General features: G+C 45.3%; 2 protein-coding genes across 2 annotated transcripts; both read left to right on the plus strand.

The window, feature by feature from the left end:
- The first annotated feature begins 8,338 nt into the window (after positions 1-8,338).
- Positions 8,339-10,551, plus strand: LOC119277285 (pentatricopeptide repeat-containing protein At1g33350-like). Its single transcript, XM_037558537.1, has 2 exons — positions 8,339-9,943; positions 10,123-10,551. Exon 1 carries the CDS (start codon positions 8,433-8,435, stop codon positions 9,750-9,752), a length of 1,320 nt encoding a protein of 439 aa, XP_037414434.1. The 5' UTR covers positions 8,339-8,432; the 3' UTR covers positions 9,753-9,943; positions 10,123-10,551.
- A 641-nt stretch (positions 10,552-11,192) lies between these two features.
- On the plus strand, positions 11,193-15,341 carry LOC119277286 (nucleotide pyrophosphatase/phosphodiesterase-like). The gene is made up of 13 exons (XM_037558538.1): positions 11,193-11,729; positions 11,973-12,060; positions 12,610-12,879; positions 12,994-13,102; positions 13,193-13,310; positions 13,425-13,557; positions 13,656-13,843; positions 13,948-14,134; positions 14,241-14,308; positions 14,410-14,503; positions 14,580-14,768; positions 14,918-14,998; positions 15,111-15,341. Exons 1-13 carry the CDS (start codon positions 11,419-11,421, stop codon positions 15,171-15,173), a joined length of 1,899 nt encoding a protein of 632 aa, XP_037414435.1. The 5' UTR covers positions 11,193-11,418; the 3' UTR covers positions 15,174-15,341.
- The last annotated feature ends 4,315 nt before the right edge of the window (positions 15,342-19,656 follow it).

Below are 19,656 nucleotides of genomic sequence, written 5' to 3' on the forward strand. Positions count from 1 at the left end.
CACTCATCATATAGGCAAATTCATCACTATAACGTTGGTCAGTACAGCCAAAGATAATATCATCAACGTATATTTGGCACACAAACAGTTCACCATCATAAAATTTAGTAAAGAGAGTAGGGTCGAGTGAACTGGGTGTGAAGCCATTCTTCATGAAGAATTCCTTCAAAGTGACATACCACGCCCGAGGGGCCTGCTTGAGGCCATACAGGGCCTTGTTGAGTCTGAAGACTTTGTCAGGATTCTTTGGATCTTCAAAACCTGGGGGTTGAGACATATACTTCTTCCTTAAGCTTACCATTGAGGAATGTACTTTTCACATCCATTTGTTGTAAGATAATATTATGATGGTTAGCATAAGAAAGTAATATGCGAATAGCCTCAAGTCTAGCAACAGGTGCAAAAGTTTCATCAAAATCAATTCCTTCAACCTGTGTGTAGCCTTGAGCTACAAGTCGTGCCTTATTCCTCACCACAAGGCCATTTTCATCTTGCTTGTTGCGGTAGATCCAGTTTGTGCCGATGATATTATGCTTGCGAGGATCTGGACGTTTGACCAGTTCCCAGACATTGTTGAGCTCGAACTGATGTAATTCTTCTTGCATGGCCTGAATCCACTCAGGCTCCAGAAAAGCTTCATCTACCTTAGTGGGCTCTGTAATAGAGACAAAAGCATAGTGCCCACAAAAGTTAGATAAATGTGAAGCTTTTGAGCATATGAGAGGACCTGGCGCTCGAATGTCATCGATGATCTTTTCCACTTGCACTTCTTTTGCAATGCGAGGATGAGCTGGTTGTCGTTGAGGAATTTTGATCAGCATTTTTTTCAGCACCATTTTCTTCAACATTTGCATCAGGTGCACTAGCTCGATTTTCTTCACGTTCTGGAATGAATTCTTCAACAGATTCTTCGGTAGGAATAACATCCTCAGTAGCCTTGAACTTGATAGAATCCTCAGGTTCTGGTTCATCTATCACAGAAGGTAGGCGCTCTCTTTGCGAGCCATTAGTTTCATCGAACCGCACATCTACAGTTTCAACAACCTTGTGAAGAACGTTGTTGAAGACTCTGTAGGTGTGCGAGTCCTTTCCGTAACCAAGCATAAAACCTTCATGTGCTTTCGGTGCGAATTTAGCATTGTGATGAGGATCTCGAATCCAACATTTAGCACCGAAGACTTTGAAGTAACTCACATTAGGTTTCTTGTCAGTGAGGAGTTCATAGGCAGTCTTCTTGAAGAATTTGTGAAGATATACCCGATTGATGATGTGTCACGCAGTATCAATTGCATCAATCCAAAAACGACGAGGCGTTTTGTATTCATCAAGCATAGTGCGAGCCATTTCAGCGAGGGTTCTGTTCTTGCGCTCCATGACGCCATTCTGCTAAGGAGTATAAGGAGCAGATAACTCGTGAGTAATACCAAGTTCATCAAGATAGCCATCAAGATCGGAATTCTTGAACTCAGTCCCACTGTCAGTTCTGATGTGCTTGATCTTCACACCAAAGTTGGTTGAAGCCCTCAAGGAAAATCGTTTGAAGATTTCCTAGACCCAATACCTGACTTTTGCCTTTGTCAGCGAAGATGATGTGCTTCAGATGTGACGGTGTTAAGGGAGCATCCATCAATAGACTCTTGTCACCAGTCATGTGATTTGTACATCCACCATCTAGAACCCACTCGTTGGCTTTGGGCTGATCATCCTGCAGATGAATTAGTGCAACTTACGATCTCATATACTTCATCAGTGAAGAATATGATATCAAGTTCATCAGATGAATTTCATCAAACAGTAAAACAGATATTTCAGTATGAGGACGTGTGAAATGAAAGTTCATTTCATCATGATTCGCCTGCGTCCTTTTAGGCATTTTTGTCAGGCCTCCAGCAAATTCTTCAGACGTTTAAAGCACGTCTGGAGACCTGACCCTGCATAAAGGATTAGTTCTTTTTCTTCACCACCCACATCTGAAGGGATGGCAAAGAGTTCATCGCTCTGCGAGCACCATATGAGAAAGGTGGCATAGAGGCCAATCCATTTCGTTTCACATAAGAGGCGTTAGGGTAAGCATATGAATAAGTAGAGAAATTCTTCGAGGACTTATGAACATAATGATTTGAAGAATAATGCGCATATTCATAGCACTTAGCTCTACCCTGCAAAACAGAGGGGTTAGCACGATGATGATCATATGAGGACTTTGACCCATTTGAGGAATTTGATCCATGTGAAGAATTAGGTCCATATGAAGAATTTGATCTGGGGTTCCTGTTCTTCACAGGTGGTGTCATGAGAACATTCACCTGAAGACTTTCAATGTAACTTTTGGGAACCCAGATTTTCTTCATAGGGGAACCGTTTCTGTAGTTAGTCCCAACATATCTAGCAAATACTTCACCATTCTGATTTTTGAACAGTTTATAGTTGGAGTCAAATGACTCATCAGAAGAATGAGAAGATTCACATGCAAAGCCAGATAAGTTAGATGGATCAACTGGAGGTCCCTTTGCAGCAACCCATGAGGTTTTGGGGTACTGCTCAGGCTTCCAATATGTTCCATCAGTATTGAGTTTCCTCTCAAAGGCAATACCCTCTTTTCTAGCGTTTCTGTTGAGGATCTGCTTTTTGAGCACATCACAAAGAATCTGATGCCCTTTGAGGCTTTTGTACATGCCTGTCGTGTACAATTCCTTCAGCCCTGCATCGTTAGTGATACTAGCAATGTCCTCAGACAAGGAATTAGTGATAGCCGAGGCAGGTGAAGAATTTGTAACAGTTGAAGCATTTGAACATTCAGGTGAAGAATTAGCAGATTCACGTTCAATGCACTTTAAGCATGGAGGAACAAATTCTTCTTGAGTAGCGCTGATTTGTTGAGCAAGTAATGAATCGCGATCCTTCTGAAGATCTTCATAACTCACTCTTAGCTTCTCAAGATCTTGCTTTCTTTAAAGAAGTTCAAGAGAAAGTTTCTCGTGATCAGATAAGAGAGCGTTATGATGACCTTGAAGATCTTCAAACTTGGAATGGAGTCCCTGAAGACTTTCAGCCAAGGCTTTTGACTGATCCATTTCTTCACCCAACATATCATCGCTCTTATTTAGCATGTAATAAACTTTTTCCAAGGCTCCTTATTGTTTAGTGGCAAGGGAAGCAAGTTTATCATAGCTAGGTCCAAATTCATCGCCAGATTCATCATCACTGGACTCGGATAGGTAGCATTCGTTTACCTTAGCACTTTTTGCCATAAGGCAGGGGTTGGACGATGATGATTCTGGTTCGAATGTCATCTCTTTGAGAGATTCCTTGTAATCATCAAGCCAAGGATCATTACTATTTAGATGTCCATCATAGACCTCAGAGAGACGGTCCCAGATTAGCTTCGCGTGATTGAGATGCATGACATTCCTGGATTGATTTCGGGACAGACTTGTGCAGATGACATCCTTCGCTGTGAGGTTGAGGAGAGTGTACTTGCGAATGTCATCAACTTCAGCCATCTTGCAAATATCGGTAAGACCGATCTCGGTGACGGTCCATAGTTCGCTATCCATAGCCATGAGTCGCTTCTTCATCATGGCCTTCCACCGAGGATACTCATGACCGTCAAAGATGGGGTAGGAAACATTCCTCAATCCTGCAGTCGACATAACTAGAACTCCAGGTGGTTAAACCAAAATCACATAGAACAAGGGAGTACCTTGCTCTGATACCAATTGAAAGTGTGTTATATCGACTAGAGGGGGGGGTGAATAGGCGATTTTTATAAATTCTTCACTGAGGAATTTGCCGGTGAGGAAATTCCTTAGCGAAGAACTACTAGTAGCGGAATAAGTACTCAGAAGTAAACATAACAAGATACAGACAGAGTCATCATGATGAAATGAAGACAAGCACAGAGTACAGAAAGCGTAAACACAGGATAACACAAGATGAAGACAAACAGACTGAAGAAATTGAACTGAGAAAATCAAGAAAGTCTTCAGTCAAAGTCTTCAAACACAGATATGAACAATCACTCAACATAGTAATGAGGAAATAAAAGAGTTGAGGAAATAGAACCAGTAAGGTTGGTGAAGACAATGATTTGGTAGACCAGTTCCAACTGTTGTCTCAGTTGTACGTCTGGTTGGAGCAGCTGACTATTTAAACTCGAGGACACGCAGTCCCGGACACCCAGTCGCTGAGCACGCAGCTCAGGACACCAAGTCCTCACCATATTCTCCTTGAACTAAGGTCACACAGACCTCGTCCAATCACTCGTGGTAAGTCTTCAGGCGACTTCCAAACCTTCACAGACTCGGTCACTCGACGATCCACAATTCCTCTTGGATGCTCTAGACCATGACACCTAACCGTCTGGAAGAAGCACATTCTTCAAAGGTAACAAGCGTCGGATCCACGCAGGATCAATCTCTTCAGTGATGCTCAATCACTTTGGATTTGTAGGTGTTTGGGTTTGGGGGTTTTTCCTCACTCGATGATTTTCGCTCAAAGTCCTCGGAGGATGGGTTGCTCTCAAATGACAAGTGTCAGTTTCTCTCGGAGCAGCCAACCAACTAGTGGTTGTAGGGGGCGGCTATTTATAGCCTAGGGAGCAGCCCGACATGATAAGACATAAATGCCCTTGTCTGATATGACCGTTAGGTGAATAAGATATTTTGGGACAGCTCGCGCGTAGCACATCAACGGTCGGAAATTTGACTATCAAATTCCTCAGGGCTATCATGATCCTCACTGTGTAGGCAATCCGCACTGGCGAATTCCTAACTCCTCAGTCAGAACAAATTCCTCAGCGACCAGAAGAACTTCGTCTCTATCACTGAAGAAATTGACTGAACTGTATGAGATTTCCAAAGGCTTCACTTGAAGGGTTTGGTAGGTATAGGATTTTGAGTTGAGCATCACTTGGAAATTTTTCCTTAGTATTTCCTCGACCCCCTTTAACAGTACGGTGTTTCCTTTGACTCAAGAAAGAGAAAAACAAAACAATGAAAACGAAAGTCTTCAAGCTTCATATTCCTCGCATGAATATCAAGTCTTCACGGTAACACAAATTTCTTCACTTTCAAAGTCTTCATGAAAGTCTTCAGAAATACCAAAATCTTCAGTCGAAGATATTCATTTTTAGGGGTCGACTTTCCCGGTAAGTATCAAACTCCTCATAGACTTATAGACCTGTGTACACTCACAAACGCATTAGTCCCTTAACCTATAAGTCTTCAATACACCAAAATCACTAAGGGGCACTAGATGCACTTACACATGTGAAAAGTATTCTTTTTAAAGACTTAGAAAGTGCTAAGCAAAATCCTTTTTTGAACACAAAAGCCAAGCAAATTCCAAAAACTCGAAAAAACCAGGATCCCCTGCCAAAAAAATGCATGCAGAAAAAGACAAAATGCTCCCATGGATGTGCCATGCGTGCGATATGTGTCGATGGCTGGATGCACCACACGGCATCTCCCCATGTGCCTTGCGCCGTGCACTAGGTGGCCAATGCGGGGGTACCTACTAGCTAGTCAGTCCCTATGTGATATCATCTTGGAAATGTCGCTAAAATTTTCTTTGAGGGTAAAGCCAAGTTTATTGATCGAAAACCACGAAATGTGGGCTACAGTCCAGGTCATGGGGTTGGCTAAACCACAAGTGGCATCTCTGACCTAGAGTAAGCAAAAATTTGGCTAGACTATATGCTTCATAGTTCATAGCATGATCTTCAAAAGTAAAAGCACAAATAGTCTGTCCCAATTTTACATCGTCTTAGAGATTTTGCTAAATAGTAGGGAGCAACTATCCAAGGGGTACCCCCTCGCGGGAGCCCCACAAGGGTCATTTTTGGTGGGCTGGAAGCGCACCAAGTGGCACGCTCTCAGCCGCCGCCATGTGTCACGTGCTGGGCACTCCCTATGACTTTTTTTATTTTTTGTAGGTGTTTTCGAATTTTAGAGGTTTTCTTGGCTTTTCGGTTTCTGCACGTTTTCCCCAAGGTTTTTGACAAAGAAAAATGCATGGAAAAAACACATTTTTTTGCTTCAATGAGAGACACAGATTTACTTCTCATGAAGGCACAGATTTGCTTTCACGAGAGGCATAGATGTGCCCATCAACAAGGAAAAAAAATGTGTTTTCTTTATTTTGTTTGCCTCCGGGAGAGGCACATTTTTGCTTTTCATGGAGGCACGGTTTGCTTCCAAGAGAGGCACCCTCTCGGAAAGGACAAAACTTTTTTTTTGCTTCCGCGAGAGACACTGATTGTTTCTCGTGGAGGCATAAACCTTGTTTTCTGTGAGAGGAACAAATATGCCTCTCGGAAACAAAAAAACTGAAGAAAACAAACCTTGTTTCCAGTTCTCTTTTTTTCATGAAAGAAAGTTCGTGAGATCTAGTTTTGATGATCTTGACTTGAGAAATCCAACAATGAAAATGGTTCAAGATTTAGACCCACTATGTTAAAAGATAAAATGTTTTAAATAATCAAAACTAGAAAAACTCCCAGGTTGCAAAGGTGGGAGTGACTTGCAAGGGTACTTTTTTTAGATGTTAGAGTACTTATTATTTCATGATGATCACCATAGTATGTTTTATAAGAGTATCAACAATTTCTATAGATGGATCTTTCATCCATCCCGCACACACCTTACTTCTAGCTAGTTTGATTAAATCATAGACATCATAATTAGTCTCTCTAGGAGCATGCTAAAAATAATATGTGAAATCACATGCATGGTGAATATATCATCAAAAATTACCGCTGAGACCATTGTCTCTATCACCTCGATGTTGCTCGAGTTCACCTCTATGCGATTATACCCGACTATAGTTGCCACACTGAGACCAAACTGCTAGGCGAATCTCCGTTTCCCGCCACGACGAATTTGCCATTTGAGTCTCTGATGACAGCATCATACGAGCCCATGAGTAAGTCTGGGTCAAAAGCCCCACCAACCTTTACCTTCACATAATTGCTCCTTGGTCTTTCCTAACCATGTCGCTTGATCGTCGTCTTTGCATCACCCGCCATAGTATAATTAGCAAGCAAAGCTCTGATTGCCATTGCTATGAACTTAGGTTCCTATAGCTTTTCATTATGCGCTAACTTTCTCCTCCCCCATCATAAATATCAGAAACCAATAGCAATTGCTTACGTTGAATTTTCCAGACCGAGGACCACACATTCTTCAGCTGGTCGCAACAATAAATATTCTAGCACAACTTCTCCCTCATGATCCACGACACATGCTTTATCAATAGCAAAGTCCAAACCCCGGAACTGTCATACGTCTTTCGCCTTTGAACAAATGAATAACAGGTGCTTGGTATCCTCCGCTCCTATACCGCATCTAGGACATTGCTCATTGACTTTTATATGTCTGTTAGCCAAAGTCACCCGACATGGTAGCAAGCCTAACAAAGTTTGCCAGAGGAAAAATTTAATCTTGGTACGACAACTTAAGCTCCAGATCGTCCCTCATATTGGTGAATTCCTTGAGGACCCAACTGTATTTTCTCCTGATATTTTATGTCCATATTGGTTCTGCCACTACGCAAAATATCCCGATCTAACTGAGAATCTCCTGTTCTTGCACAAATTCCATGCTACGAAGTCTGACATATCAAATCCAGGCAACGGAATCGCAAGGATTTGCGCCACATCAAACTGCCAGAATGTTTGAGAAACCAACTCTTCATCCCAACGACCTATAATAGGGTCAATAGAATCACTTACTTTAAATGGTAAATTGCCTCCACGAGCCGTGACCACTTTACTGGTAGGTGGGTTAGGAATCCATTCATCATCCCAAATATTGATTCGACTACCATCACCGACCTTCCATATATGACCTCTCTTTTTAGTGTCGGCACCCCGACATAATAATTTGCCATGTGAATGAGGCTCTCTTTTTCAGAGTTGCATTCAAAATATCACAATCTGAATAATATTTGGCTTTGAGAACACGAGCACAAAAGGAATCTGGATTATCAATTAATCTCCAAGACTGTTTTGCAAGTAGGTCTAGGTTAAAACAATGAATATCCCGAAATCCATTCCACCTTCTTTCTTTGGCACACACAATTTTCACCACACAAACCAGTGCATTCTTCTCTGATTGTCACCGTCACCCCATCAATAACGGGACATCGTGTCTTTACAAATCTGTTTTAGAATTTTGAAAACCGACATACCTCAATTAAGTAGCATCTCATTGATGATTCTTCTTAGTAAAAGAACCCATGAAAGAATCGAGCAGGCTTTCAGCAGTACAGCCTGCTTCACTACGTGATCCGATTCAGCCCAACTTGCCCCGACGCTTTGCCGAAGCAGGAAGTTTCACGGTCCAGCAGTCCCGCCCCAATTCCAAACCGAAGCGGCCGCGCCGGCGTCGCACGCCGCTCACATCGCGGCGTGCGCCGCACCCCTACTCCCCATGTCCCTTCCCCACCAACTCGCCGCCGGCGAACTCCTCACCGCCCTCCGCGGCGCCTCTTGCGCCTCCTCGGCCCTCCGATTGTACTCCCTCCTCCGCATCCGCCTCCCTCCCTCAGACCCCTCCTCCTTCGCCGGGCGCGCCGCCGCCTTCGCCCTCAAGCCCCTCTCCTCCGCCGGCTCCCTCCCTCTCCTCTCCCACTTCCACGCGCACCTCATCAGGTCCAACCTCCTCGCGTACCCCCAGGTCGCCTCATCCCTCCTGCGTTCCTATTCACTCCTCTCCCCCGCGGCCGCCCACCACCTGTTCGATCAAATACCCCCTGCCACCTGCAACCTGTTTGTTGTCAACGTAATGCTTTCGTCCCTGTGCCGTTCCTCTGACCTCGCCTCCGCACGCCTGTTCTTTAACGACATCCCCGACAAGGACATCGTCTCTTGGTCGACCATGCTCGCTTGCTATTTCTCCAATAAGAGCGTAGCTGACGGCCTTGCCTTCTTCCGCACAATGACATTCACCACCACACTTGCTCCAGATTATGTAATGCTCGTCACCGTCCTCACAGGATGTGCGTCGGCTGGCTTGCTGCAGCCGTTCTGCAGATCCATTCACGGGTATATTGTGCGGCGCCAGGCAGTCAGTATGCACCTCGGGACATCGCTTATTGATTGCTATGCAAAGGTTGGCCGCCTCGATTATGCTTCCCGTGTCTTTGTGCGGGTGCCCTCTAGGAATGTGATGCACTGGACTGCAATGATTTGTGGGATGGCTATGCATCTGCATTATGACGAGGCTATCCAGCTGTTTGAGGAGATGCGCCGGCAAGGAGTGCGACCAAATGAGATGACATTCACTGCTGTGCTCAGTGTATGCGGGCATGCTGGACTGGTGGAGCAAGGGAGAGAGTTCTTTAAACTTATGGTTGAGGAATATGACCTTGAGCCAACTGTACATCACTACGGGTGCATGGTTGATATCTTTGCAAAGGCAGGTCAGTTGGAAGATGCTTATGATGTTATCAAGACCATGAGAGTGGAGCCAAATATCATCATCTGGACTTCGTTGCTAGCGGCTTGCAAGAGGCTTAAGAATTTTGACATTGCAATGGAGGTACTAGATGAAGTATTGGCAATGGAGATATCTGATGAAAATGGTGGATTATATACTCTTATATCTGACCTGTATGTCATGGCTGGGCGGTGGGATGATGTGTTGAAGGTTAGGAGATTGATGGAGGAACATAATGTGCGGAAGAACAGATGGTCGAGATCCGTTAGAGCGGGCAAACCACCTGGCTTGATTGATCCTGCAGTCAGTTGATCTTTCACATTGTTCAACATCTGCAAAGTCTTGGTTGAATTGTAGGACGATACTTTTTTTTGTTAGACTCACCACAGATGTATTCAGCGGATAGCTCCACATGTTGCTTGATGAAATCCAGCTGAGGCCTTGTGGGAATCAGCGGAATGAATACAAATTTCTGGTCTATTCTCCTGCAATATTGCATTGAGGTAAATCAGTGCAAATCATCGCTATTTGGATTTAGTCTCATTGGGGATTATGAGTTGAGATATTAGAAGAACCGAACTCATACAGGCGATTCACACGCATATGTGTTATGAGCAAACCGAGCTCATCGCTGGATATCCTCGTGGTCATGTACTGATTTCCGCTTTCATTGTGCCCATAGGACTGGAGATAACAGATAAAGATTTCTTTGAGTACATTGCCATTTCGGCCTTTCAGAGAGAACCGAATGCAGACTAACAATGGGGTGTCAGGTCAGCGGCCGAAAAAGCCATTTGATTCTATACTAGTTCTTGTCAGGCGGTCTGTTGCTAACAATGTGCAGCTCTAAGTGTTTCGAATAAATTCTACAACATCGGGTCCTGTCAACTTTGTTGATCATCTGTTCTTTTGCCCAACAGTATGGCAGGTGAAATCTTTGCAGTGCATACATACGGCGGTGCTGATTCGTCCTGTCACAAACTCTTTTAAAGACTGTTGTATTCCAGTGAGAAACTGTGCTGTAATGTAAAAAGGCCTTCTATTCAAAAGATGATATTGCCGGGATCATGTAACTGATTTCTGTGAAAAAGAAGAGAATGTTTTGCCATTACCCGTACTTCTGATTGCCATTGCCTTGCTGTAGTATTTAATTCGCCTGCATATCGGTGATTAATTAGCTTTACGGGAAACCGTCGTCTGAACCATTTGAATGTTTACCTCATACTAGTACACACATAGATATGGCTTGCACTATGGCGTGACGCCCTAGTCTTCGCCGCGGCCCAGCTGACGCGTGAGCGGGACAGTTGACAAGAGCCGACGGAAGACTTTCACGCCAAGTGACACTTTTAATCTTGATGTTACCAGGTGCCTGAAAGTTCCCAACATCACCAGAAGGATATACTGTACCACTGGCCGAAGTATCTTGGAGATCATCAGGGCAATTTGTACCGCCCCGCGCGATCCAAGAGCATATACCGTGCTTCCTGAGCTCTCTGAAAGTTCCGAGTCCGCTGTGCTCCACAGCTCTCGCTGTCAGCCAGACGTCGCCATAACGGTGGCCATTCGGCCCAAGCGACAGCGCGGCGGCCGCGGGCGCCCGACGCGGTCGGGTCTCGATCGGAGGCCTTGCGAGCGATCGCGGACTTGGCTTGGCTGCCCCCGCCCGTTCCCTCCCCGCCGCGGCGTACGTGCAGGCGTGCCGCTATAGCTTCCTCCTCCCGTCTCGGTCGCTTTCGGGGACGACGCTGCTGTGCTGATATCCCAATGCCCCCGCCCTCTTCATTCTCGTCGCCACAGGCCACAGTGCTCGTGTATCGTTGGTGTGGCCGTAGCCCCCTTGGCCTCCCCCCTTCCCCGCCGCCATAGTACGTCGCCACTATAAGCTGCAGGCTTCTTCGTCCGTGCAGTTTGCGCGCGGCGTAGAGCGTATCACTCACTGTGCGTACGCGGGGAGGGGGCGGTTCCATTCCAGGCAATGGGTTTCGCTCCTTCCCGGCGTGTTGGTGTCCTTCTAGTGCTTCTTGGTCTCTGCGCCGCGTGCTCGGCGCAGCTCCCGCCGCCGGCGCCGCCGGCGATGCTGCACGAGAGCTTCGCGGGGAAGTCGGAGTTCAGGACGGTGAACCGGAGGCCGCTGGAGTCGTGCCGGAACCCGAGCCCGTACCTGTCCATCAATGTCAGCACCGCCGGGCCGCTGCCCGACGAGGCGTTCGTCAACGTCACCGTCGGCGGCGTGTTCAGGCCCCGCGGCTCGCACTGGGTCGCCATGATCACGCCTTCAAACTCCAGGTACGTACTACTGTACAACTTTAAACAAAAGATTAACATTCATCTCCTGTTTTCTTCTCGAAACTTAAATTGATGTGATGTTTTGGTTTATCCTCCTATACATATCTAAGCTTGGGCAAAAATGTGATTTGATTCGTTTTCCAGGACGTACGTAGTGTTCACAACATGTTTACTTTCGCCTCTCGATGGATATGCATGTGAATCATTTACTAACAATAGTGTACGTGCATGCTGCGGGCGCAGTGTTTCCGGGTGTCCACTGAGCGGCGTAAACTATTTGGAGACCGGCGACACGGCGAAACTCCCTCTCCTGTGCCACTACCCTGTCAAGGTGAGCCTTTTGCTTTGCCTTTTGCATGCACTACTTGCGAACTGACCGTTAGCTACCGCTTCGCCACAGTAGAATCTATCTAGTTGCCACAGGATCGTACATGCTATCTTATGTTTTAGCGGCAACCATCAGTGCTCGATATGTAGCACCGCGTACGGAGTGCCGTCACGTGAACAACTCCTGTACATGCACCATTGCTCAGATTTCCCGCCTTCATTAAGAGGTTGTTATGTTTACACAAAGGCAGTGCTATGATTCGTTAACGGGTCCAGTCATGTCCGTTAGCCTCGCCGGAAATGGCCACCCATGAAGCATTCCAAGTTCTGAAGCGTGCTACGCCGGCTATATCCGTATGGGCGCACATGAACGCACGGCGTGTGCTGTTGCATGGATCAGAGCATGACATGAACCTCCTTTTCGGAAGAATTTTTTTTTAAAGCGAATGTAGGCCTATTTTTTTTTTTGAGAGTAGCGAATGTAGGCCTATTAATTGTCAAGGCCTGCTTAGCGGGCTGTGATAGATACTTGACACGACGAGCCTGGATGCAGGCCCAGCGGGTGAAGAGCGACCCGGGCTACCTCGGGTGCAAGAAGGCGGCGTGCCAGAAGCGCGACGCGTCGGGCGGCTGCCAGGTCCGGACGTGCGGCGCCACGCTGACGTTCCACGTCATCAACTTCCGCACGGACGTGGAGTTCGTCTTCTTCGCCGGCGGGTTCCAGACGCCCTGCCTCCTCAAGCGCTCCGGCGTCCTCCGCTTCGCCAACCCGGCCAAGCCGCTCAGCGGCCACCTCTCCAGCACCGACTCCACCGCCACCTCGGTACGTAACCACCTCCACGACGAGCAGATGGAGATCATTTCTTTTGCCCTGGTTGATTTTCATCTGAGAACCTGATCGTGATTTTCCATGCATGGTGCTGGTTTGTGTTATCAGATGAAGATTACGTGGGTGAGCGGCGACGGGAGGCCGCAGCAGGTTCAGTACGCGGGGGGCAGGGCGGCTGCCTCCGTGGCCACGACGTTCACACACAAGGACATGTGCAGTGAGTGGTCGAATGCTCCTCGATCGCACCGAGCTCAGATTATACTGTACTTAGTAGAACAAAATTACTTAGTTGCCATGTTCTGCGCAGGTTTTTCGGTGTTGCCCAGTCCGGCCAAGGATTTCGGGTGGCATGATCCCGGCTACATCCATTCGGCCGTCATGACCGGCCTCCAGCCTTCTCAGTCCTACGACTACCGTTACGGAAGGTGAAGCTCATACCATCATTTATGGCTAAAAAGGAAGATAAAGCTGTGTCAGTTGACTGAGATGCAGCCTACATGAATCGTTGATGCGTTGGTATATATACATTGTCTGTGCAGTGATTCTGTGGGTTGGAGTGACACTACCAAGTTCAGAACCCCTCCCGCTGCGGGGTCAGACGAGACGTCCTTCGTGATCTATGGCGACATGGGGAAGGCTCCACTAGACCCGTCAGTGGAGCACTATATTCAGGTAGTAGGAGCGCCAAAATTGCCTCGGTGTAAAACCTTTCTATACGTGATGCACCCTTCGGATGTAAATTTCCATCTCATCACACCCATGATATGCAGCCTGGATCGATCGCTGTGACCGGAGCGGTGGCCAAAGAGATGCAAACCGGGAAGGTCGACTCCATCTTCCACATAGGAGACATCAGCTACGCCACGGGGTTTCTGGCCGAGTGGGACTTCTTCCTTCACCTCATCAGGCCGCTCGCTTCTCAGGTCTCCTACATGACCGCCATTGGCAACCACGAGAGGTGATTGGTTTCTGAACGCAGAACGCTGACCTTGCACTCTTCGCCGCCAATTGATCTCGAGCTAACAATAGCTGATGAAGGAAATGTTATGTGTCCCTTTCCAGGGATTATGCAGGGTCTGGGTCTGTGTACGTGACCCCGGATTCGGGCGGCGAATGCGGCGTCGCCTACGAGTCCTACTTCCCCATGCCCACTGCTGGCAAGGACAAGCCGTGGTATGCCATCGAGCAAGGTAGCATCCACTTCATCGTCATGTCCACGGAGCATTCCTGGTCGGAGAAGTCGGAGCAAGTATGTTCTTTTTACCAGCAGACATCAGTCGCGCCTTCCTGTTTCAGACTTTGCAGCTGTTTGCATGCTGATGTTTCTGTGTAACTTCAATGCCTTGTGTGAATAGTACAACTGGATGGAAAAGGATTTGTCTTCGGTTGATCGATCCAGAACCCCATGGGTGATCTTCATTGGGTGAGCTTCTGAAGATCAAAACCAAATAGTTGTTCTGGTTCTTGCCTTGTTGACGTCCCTGCAACTGCAAGTAACACCTGGCATTTTGATGACCATTGCAGGCATAGACCAATGTACTCATCGAATGTGGGCATAATTCCCAGCGTGGACCCGGACTTTGTGGCCTCTGTGGAGCCACTCTTGCTCAACAACAAGGTAAGTAGAAGATCACACTGCAACGCATCATATTCAGCAGGCAAGAAGCTGTTTGCTTGACGTATTTTGGTAACAGGTGGATTTGGTTTTCTTCGGCCATGTGCACAACTACGAGAGGACCTGCGCAGTTTACAAGGGCAAGTGCAGAGGCATGCCGAGGAAGGATGCCAGTGGCATCGACACCTACGATAATAGCAACTACACTGCGCCAGTCCATGCCATCGTTGGAGCAGGAGGGTTCAGCCTGGACGGATTCTCTCTGATTGTAAGAGCTCTAGCAATAAGTATTTGTGTGTTTCGTTTTCCAAAGCAGCAAATACTTTGTAATTTTTAATTGGTGAAAATCCTGCATTACTACTGTACATGATATGTCGTTCTCTGACAACCTTGTCTTGCTGCTGCCCAAATATTCAGCCGCAGAGCTGGAGCTTGTCAAGAATTTCAGAGTTCGGTTATGCCAGGGTGCACGCCACTAAGACCAGTGTGTTGGTTCAGGTAAGCTTCACCTTTTTTTTTTCCTTCTCCTGGGGAGTTTTGCATGCGAAGTTAACAATTGATGCTCGGTTTCCTCAACGAAAAACAACAGCTGATGCTCTGTTTTCTTCAGTTTGTAAGCTCAGGCACAATGGAGATCCGGGACCAGTTTAGAATTGTGAAGGGAGGCAGATGATCCAAGTGCAGTTACGGCCTACAGCTCGAGGCAGATATGAAGGGAATATATAACTGGTTTTCTCTCACTTGTGATGTACTGTAAATACTGATGAAAGACGAATGCTGAATTGCAATTAACATGTCAGTGAATAGCTGTGTACGGTTACTGTAAGATTTATCAGTTTGAGTAATTGTGCCGTCAAGATTTTCTCTAAAGCTATGACCACTAGGGTGTCTCCTTTGTGTGACAAGCTTATTTCTACTAATCAAACTGCCTTTATTAAAGAGAGATTTATTTTAGAAAGTGTGGTTATGGCCCATGAGGTTATTCATGAGACATAGGTCTAGATCTAGTGGGTTGATTCTTAAACTTGATTATGAGAAAGCCTATGATAGAGTGAGTTGGAATTTTCTAAAGGAAATGCTTCTGTCTAGAGGTTTTGGCAGTGAATGAGTTGGTTGGGTTATGTCTACTATTCACCAAGGAACTTTTTAGGTTGGAATTAATGACACAAATGGCCCCCACTTTGCTAGGGGAAAAGGCTTGAAGCAAGGTGATCCTCACTCATCTTTGCTGTTTAATTTGGTGGCTGATGTCTTTTCTAAGATGCTCCAGAAAGCTGTCAATAGAAACTTGATCTGTGGGCTGCTGCCCCATGCCATTCCTGGAGGGGTGGTCAGTCTACAGTATGCTGATGATACTATCCTTTTCCTAGATAATTCTCTAGCTTGTGCTAAAAATTTGAAATGGATTCTAACATGATTTGAGAAACTTTCTGGTTTGAAGATTAATTTTCATAAGAGTGATTTGCATACAATTAATGTTTCTGATCAACTATCAAAAGACTTTGCTCAAGTTTTCTGTTGTCAGCTTAGGGATTTTCCCTTTAAATATTTAGGGGTGCCTTTACATTTTAAAAAGCTGAGAAGGGAAGATCTTCAACCCATTATAGACAGGATTATTAAGAATATAGCTGGTTGGCTGGGGAGATTTCTCTCCTACAGGGGCAAATTGATCCTTCTTACCACTTGTATTGGCAGTATTCCTGCCTACTCTATTGTTAAATTTCCCAAATGACCTGTTGATATGATTACATCTCAAATGTCTCACTTCTTTTGGGGCAATGTGGGTGATAATCATAAATATCATCTTGCTAGCTGGGGACTGATTTCCAGGAAGAAAGAATTTGGTGGTATGGGGGTTTCCAACCTTAGAGAGTTCAATATGGCCCTTTTGGCTTCGTGGGGGAAAAGATTCTATGATGTTAGAGATGGCGATTGGAAAAAAATTATGGCCTACAAATATAATACTAACAATTCCAATTTCTTCAGCACTAAGACTACATTGGGGTCCCCATTCATGAAAAGTCTATCTTGGGCACTTGCAGCATCTAAAAACTTTTATAGGTGGATCCCTGGAGATGGTAAGAATATTGCCTTCTGGCATGACATTTGGGTGGGGGACTGTTTCCTAAAAACTGCATTTTGGGATCTGTTTGACATTTTGTCAACAATAAGAGGCCACTCTTGCACAGGTCTGGGTAGGAGGTGAACTCCATCTCACTTTTAGGAGGTGTGTGGATGAAAGGGCTCTGGCTAGATGGGATGAGCTAATTAATTTAGTTAAACAGGTTGTGCTGTCTGGCTCCCCAAACCAACCTGTGTGGATGCTGGATTCTTCCAGCAAGTACTCTGTCAAGTCTTTTTATAAAATGATCAACTTTGGGGGGATACCTTCTGATATTAAAGATGATATATGGAAAATTAAGATCCCTCCCAATATACATGTTTTCCTATGGTTCATTTACTACAATAAAAGTTTGACCAGAGATAATCTGGCCAAGCGTATACATGTAGAAGATAAGACCTATGTATTTTGTAATGAACCAGAAACAATTCAACATCTCTTTTTTGATTGTATTGTTGCTAGACAAGTGTGGGAGCTGGTGGCTGGAAGTTTTAGCATTAATATACCTGACTCTTTTGCTATGTTATATTCCTTTTGGAAGAAAAGGAAACACTATGAAGCTCTAAACATAACTACTGCTGCTACCTTGTGGAGCTTATGGCGTTTGCGAAATGACTTTGTTTTCCAGGGGTGAAGATGGTGAAGTATATGCTGTGCTTTGGATCTGTTGGGTGCAATGATCAGGCAATGGAAAATCCTATGTTCAGAGGCTCATGGTGCGCTTCTTCTCCGGTGCTTAAGACTGTTGGCCCATCAAAGAGAGGAATTGCGTAGGATCGCCTGGCACTGAACTTTGGAGCATCGCTAGGTTCCTGCAAAAATTGCTAGTTTACCATCTTTGATCTGTTTGTGAGCTAGCGTGTATGCTTTCCTGGCTTTGTATCTCCCCTCGAACCTCTTAAAACTATGATGTAATAGGGTAGTCCTTAAAACACTGGTGGTTCCCGTCTGTGGCAGCTACTCTCTGGTTGCCGTCGAGCGATGTTAAACAGTCTTTGCTTTGGTTTTGCCTTGGCTTTAATAAAAAGTCGGGGCGGGGGGAAAGCCCTTTCAGTTCGAAAAAAAACCCTGTAAGATTTATATATCAAAATGTGTTCCTTTCATACTAAGTATATTTCATACTCCCTCCTTTCCGGTCTAGATGGTCCAAATCTAAAAAATCTTATCAACCAAGTTAGACTGTGAGAATATCCATAGTGGGAGTAACATAGGTGGTAACATCACACATATCTAGACAAAATAGATGATGTGACAAGTAATTAATGAAGAAAGAGAGACATGTGATAACATAGCTAGTTACTCATAGTATAAGTAACATCACACATAGCTAGACAAGATTAAGAAGTGTCAGTAAAACATACCACACATATGCATATGTACACTCCACAAGGTAGATGTAAATCTACTCATCTACTATCATCAAAACACAAAATGTGCAACACAAATTCATGTGAAACCGCGAGATGAAGCTACTAGTCAAAGGAAATTTCAAATGGTCGACCATGTGTGGCAAATTTGTCAAAATTCATCCAAAACTGCTTCAAACATGAACACAAAATTAAACATTTACGTTGAGCGAAACTATGAGCCAATCATTTGAATGGAACCACAACATCAATGTGCTTCTTTTCTATGTAGACATTATTTCAAATCGAAGTATCATTATGTAGATTAGAAGGGGATAATAAGTGAAGAATATTAGAAGTTAAACACGCACAACACGCACAACATGAGATGCATTACTTATCAGAACACACCACGTTGCATCGGTGGAGCCACCAAGTGGGCTCGTTTGCATTCCTAGAGCATGTCTTGTTAGAAAAGGTCAAATCGAGTGTTCAAAATAGGCCTGGCCCGAAGGTGCTTTAAGGTTCATGTGGGCCAATATTTTGATGCAATCTAGGCTACTAAACAGGTCAAAACTACACCCACGGGATTGGATGGACCTAATGCAGGTAACTAAACGCATCCCTAGAATATTAAGTCAATATTAGTATATTCCTCATGAAATATATTTTCATATGGTATTATCACTACTACAGGAATACCTAGCAGTGACGGACGCAAAAATGCCAGCAGTGCTGGGCCAGGCTGCCAGAGGCACTCATCACTGACCTCCTACGACTGCTAGTACCCCATCAGTGGCGGGCGCACGCCCACCGATGGTAGAGCCCTGCAACGGTGGGCGATGCGTGCTTGCCCACCACTAGTTGTGTGTCTTCAGTGGCAGGCGATGCGTTCTTGCCCGCCATTATTTATTCATGTCGCAATGGCGGGCGTACTAGAGCGCCCGCCACTACAAGCTTATTCATGTGAATTAAAAATTTACAGCCATGACACCAATTATGCTGCCATGGATGCATTTTGCATAAATCCAATATAATAAATTCAATAGTCACTAGTAGAAAAAGGACATAATATGTGAAACATTAGTACCGGTTGGCATATGAGCCGACACTAATGCTCCCATTAGTGCCGGTTCAAATGACTTGGCGGGAGGTGACCTTTAGTATCGGTTCTTTGGGAATCTTTAGTACCGGTTCGTGGTACGAACCGGTACTAAAGATGCTGGTGCCCGGCCAGCACCTTTAGTACCGGTTCGTGGCACGAACAGGTACTAAATAGGTTGTGGCCGGCGCTATTTTTAGTCCCACCTCGCCCCCCTAACAAGAATTTGACCACCTTAAGTATCTTACTTCTCAAACCATCCCAAGCATTTGGTCTTCATTGAACTCTATGTGTAGGATCTGTGACTGCAATAGGAGTCTTCGCCGGTTCTTAAATCGGTGGTAGATTCCTATTGACGATTTAGATTCTATACAAAAAGATCATTGATGATCAATGTATTTTTTATATGTACTTCTGTGTAGCAGCGTTTTGGCTGAAAGGCGGTACTGATCAATGTATTTTTTCTGCGTTCAGATGCACAATTTAAATATTTTATTTTTCGAACTATCACAAGCATTTGGTCTTCATTGAACTCTATATATAAAAAAGAAGAAGAAGAAGCAGAAGAAGAGGAAGAAGAGGAGGA

This window comes from Triticum dicoccoides, chromosome 3B (assembly GCF_002162155.2).
Source record: "Triticum dicoccoides isolate Atlit2015 ecotype Zavitan chromosome 3B, WEW_v2.0, whole genome shotgun sequence".
NCBI lineage: Eukaryota > Viridiplantae > Streptophyta > Magnoliopsida > Poales > Poaceae > Triticum > Triticum dicoccoides.

Bases quoted from the DNA above. Each gene is read 5' to 3' on its own strand.
- LOC119277285 (XM_037558537.1), top strand. From the start codon at position 8,433: ATGTCCCTTCCCCACCAACTCGCCGCCGGCGAACTCCTCACCGCCCTC.
- LOC119277286 (XM_037558538.1), top strand. From the start codon at position 11,419: ATGGGTTTCGCTCCTTCCCGGCGTGTTGGTGTCCTTCTAGTGCTTCTT. The intron at 14,135-14,240 runs GTATGTTCTTTT...TTGTGTGAATAG, and splicing joins GGTCGGAGAAGTCGGAGCAA to TACAACTGGATGGAAAAGGA. The intron at 14,999-15,110 runs GTAAGCTTCACC...TGTTTTCTTCAG, and splicing joins AGACCAGTGTGTTGGTTCAG to TTTGTAAGCTCAGGCACAAT.